At 37.9% G+C, this 3997-nt stretch overlaps 1 protein-coding gene across 2 annotated transcripts; it reads left to right on the top strand.

Annotated features, from left to right (window-relative positions):
* The first annotated feature begins 204 nt into the window (after positions 1-204).
* Positions 205-3231, top strand: LOC113314136. Of its 2 annotated transcripts, XR_003342293.1 has the most exons (4): positions 205-317; positions 1275-2394; positions 2847-2923; positions 3041-3231. XR_003342293.1 is itself a non-coding variant. In XM_026562903.1 (2 exons), exon 2 carries the CDS (start codon positions 1286-1288, stop codon positions 2261-2263), a length of 978 nt encoding a protein of 325 aa, XP_026418688.1. In that variant the 5' UTR covers positions 205-317; positions 1275-1285; the 3' UTR covers positions 2264-2620. The 2 variants fall into 2 exon arrangements, 1 of the variants encoding a protein (XP_026418688.1); XM_026562903.1 differs by lacking the exons at positions 2847-2923; positions 3041-3231 and having other exon boundaries at positions 1275-2620.
* Positions 3232-3997: the final 766 nt, after the last annotated feature.

The following is a 3997-nucleotide window of genomic DNA, read 5'->3' as shown; positions in this document are numbered from 1 at the left end:
TTAAGGGTATATTGGAGAGATCATTGAAAAAATACGTCCATAAACAGAAGCTGGACACAGTTTTGAAACAGACCAAAATAAAATAGAGGACAGTCTTTCAGAAACAGAGGGAGTATTGTCTTTGGATTGGTACACCCCAGAGCAAATTGGCACCCCCATTAGCAGCCTTGTGAAAGAGGGTCCCTTAATCAAACCGATTCAATTCCGGAAACAAACAGTACAGCCAGCCAACTTCCACAGCAACCAACCAAAGCTGTTACAATAAATCTTAGGGTTTTCGGTAGAGAACTCTAGTTCAGATTCTCAGTATAACTCTGGTAAGTTATTTCTGTTTAATATTCAATTCATACCCTAACTCTGTCACATCTCTTTCTAATTTTACAGATCAAGAAATTTCTGTTGCAGGCATTTAATGTCTGGTTATGGATAATAAATTAACTTATCTGATTCAGGATCTTTCTCATAGTTCGGCATTTGACGATGATTTAAGATTAATTCTCAGTCAATTTTTATTGAAAAGGGCTGCCTTTTTTTTAATTTTTTATACCAAAGCAATTAGCTTTTGTTTACTAATTTGAAGGCAATTAATTTGAAGGCAATCTTCTACTTGCTTGTTTCTAATCATCCCTAGTTACACTAATGGATAATAAATTTAGCTATTTTTGATAATAACCCTAACCTCATTTTGGAATCTGAGCGAACTGGGTATCATTGATTTCATAGAAATCATAGCAATATCTATCCAAGAAATCATTCGAAACTTTTTGGTCAATTTTCTTGATTCTTATGCTATCTGTCAGTAGAGTATTGATATGTTTGGTTTGGCCTTAGGCCAGAGCTAGATAGTACTTGTCCCTCTGGCCAATCGATTCACTATCATCTAATTCACTTGGTTGGAGCATTCTATTCATCTATTGCTGTTCGACCTGGAGGAATAAATTTTGTTGTGTCACCGAGGTGGTAGTAACACTGAAAAGCCTTTTGAGAATTGACATGACCATATTCTTTCTAGCTTCTTTTCCTATTTAGTTTGCTCTAGGAAACATATCCCCGTAGATATCGTGGTTTGGATATCTTAGGCTCAGATTTCATCTACTCTGAGAAGGATATTTAGTTATTTCTTTCTAAGTTCGTCCTTAGCCTTAGATATCGAATCATTTTAAGGCAGTTCATTTTTCCTTTTTTTATTTATAAGGAAGCTCTCGTCGGTCGTTTCTTAGTTTGTTTTGCGTTAATATTTAGAGGTTTGTATAACTGAACTTATAATTACACAGGTTCCAACCTAATGGTAAGAGGAAAGAGAAGACCTCTAGCAGCTTTAGCCGCAGCTGAAGACTATTCTCTCCATGGTTCTGTTGAGTCTTTAGACTTTAATGCTGCAGAAGACCTGCATGAAGATGGTAATTGGGTAATTGTTAAGAAACAGCGAATTACTATCTGGATCCCTCCTCCTTCTCCGTCTGTGCATCCGGCTACAGCCCCAGGTCCTCCTCGGACAAACAACAGACAGCACAAGTCCAAGAAAAGAATAATTAAAAGACGGCAAATACTTCCTAACAAGAGACAACAGCCACGAAAACGCCCACATGAAGGAGAGCTTCAGAACTGTGATACAGTACTGGATTCGAGTAAAGGTATTCAGATCAGTGGAGGAAATCTGGACTCCCCACCCAGTTCCATGAAAAAGAAGTTGCCCAAGCAGGTTTCTAGAAGAAGAACTGCACCAAAAGGCCCAACTAGGCTTACTGGGGATGAGTCACTCTACCGCCCAGCAACATCTAAATCTCTTGTCCCTGATAATGAACATGCAAGGCTGAGTGCTATTGGATCCTCTCCACAGATTAGGGTATCTAGAGTATTTGAAGCTGATAAGAATAAGAAGAGGCTGCCTACTAATAATACTTCCCCCCCACCAACAATGTTCCGTAGTCAAGGACCTTCTAGAGCTCATGTCAGATCGATCAGTTGTCTGAATATGGGTATGGGTGTACTACAACAGAATCAAAAGATGCGTGCGGCAAACCTGGAGAGGAAACTGGAAAAGGCTGGTGGGTTGAGCAGGTGGCTCATGTCACTTGGGCTAGGACAGTTTGTGCAGATGTTCCGAATGCGAAACGTGGATGATAAATTTCAACTGTTGAACCTAAACATGGGAAAGCTCAAAGAAATGGGTGCAATTGCAGTTGGCCCGAGAAGAAAGTTAATGCATGCAATTGACTGTTTGGCATTTCAAGATTGTACTCTTAGTAGAGGAATGATTTGAAAGGGTTTGGCAAGATCAGATAAACTGCAAGGACTCTGTTGCTTTGTTGATGATGGCTTTGGGAACTCCAGAAGTGCTGCATATCCCCTAATATCTTCGCGCACTCCCTTCCGCGTAACTCCATTCATCAGGTATCCTTCTTCCATTCCAAGTGGGTTATTGGCGGCAATATGTGGATTTGTTCTCATTCTAAATTCAGAGATGCGTTGTAAGTTGAAGTAGAAGTGGAGTTTTTTTTGTTTCTTTCTAATCCGCTTGTCTGATTCCAGATGTTGTAAAATGTAATAGAATGCTGTAACATATGTTATTCATGGCACCCATAATGTGGTTGAAATTATTAAGTCGGTTGAATTCTCAGGAAATTCTTTTAGAAGTCATACTATAATCTTTTAGCCGCAACAGCTATTTGATAAGAAATTCAGAAGCCACCTCAACAGCTCAGGATTATCCAACTCTATAAATGTTTTTGAAGTGTAAACCATGTAATAATTCTCGCATATAATTTTGTTTTGTTTTATTTTTGCAGTCTTTGTTGTTGTCAAATGCTCACATGTTGCTAATCCTTGTGCTCCTTGTGTAGCAGTTGTTGAAGTAATCACAAGATGTCGTTTCTTGCAAATGATTCAGTATTCATATCTGCTCATGTTATTAATTAACCAGGTATTGTTTCCAGGTAACCTGCCCCTGATCTTTTACTAACCAATTTTTCTGTGCCAATAAAAGAGACATCCGCAAAGTTTGGTTCTTTTTTACAAACATTTTTTTTGTTCATTGCAGAAATGAACGAAACAGTTTAAAAACTTCCTTGCGTACCTATAATGTAAGTTCCCTCCTCACAACGCATTTTTTTAAATCAGATCGGTATTTCTTCTTAACACTTCTTCTTGGAGAAAGAACTCTTAAACGTGTAAGTATAACAATGTCAATGTAATTCTAAACACGAACGTAAAGGAACACCGTACATTACGGGTGCTACACCCTTTACCACAGCCCTCTACTCCGCGATGATACAATTCTAAACCGAAATTGTATCCAGTACCGCCACCAAAAACATAGTTTCATTTCTTGCATATATGTTAGAAGGTCTAGTCCATATTCCAAAACATAGTCCCACAACCAAAATGGTTTAATAACCACAACCATTAACGGGTCGATTTCCAAATGTTTGACGTGAATACATGATTATTAACCAGTGGAGGAAAGGCCTCGACTTCTTGAGACTGACTTGGTCCATATTCCAAATTTTATATACACGTTAGTCAAATGGATTGTAGAATAAGACTTGGTTTATATACATCATTTGGTTGACGAGTTCTCTTAAACTCCCTATACTAAACCTTTTCACTGAATTATTCATCCCTTATCTCCTAATTCAAAATTCAACATCAAGTAGGTTGTTTTTTTAAAATGGAACCACCAATTCCAGGACTGAGTTTATATGCCGAAGATGATGATGACGACGATCCAGTTATGAATGAATGGCAAGGTTCCTTCAACTCTTAGAATTTTTAATATTAATTCGTTGCTATTAATCTTAAGACATTGAAATTCATCAACTTCTTTTTGGCAGTAATCATTGCTGTGATTTTTGTTATGATCTTTGTGGATGTGAGAGCTTCTTTTGGTGGATCTTTGATGCATCGTGTCTTGATGAATGCTTACAAGGAGGTTTTATCTTTAACGCGCTGCTGTTTTTAGAACTCAGGTCCTTGTAACACTGCAATATATTTACAT

This window comes from Papaver somniferum, chromosome 9, assembly GCF_003573695.1.
Source record: "Papaver somniferum cultivar HN1 chromosome 9, ASM357369v1, whole genome shotgun sequence".
NCBI lineage: Eukaryota > Viridiplantae > Streptophyta > Magnoliopsida > Ranunculales > Papaveraceae > Papaver > Papaver somniferum.
Note: the sequence above shows the minus strand (reverse complement) of the source record. Positions and strands in the feature narration are given on the sequence as shown.

What these genes read in the sequence shown, in the direction of transcription:
- LOC113314136 (XM_026562903.1), top strand. Translation starts at nt 1,286, where the DNA reads ATGGTAAGAGGAAAGAGAAGACCTCTAGCAGCTTTAGCCGCAGCTGAA.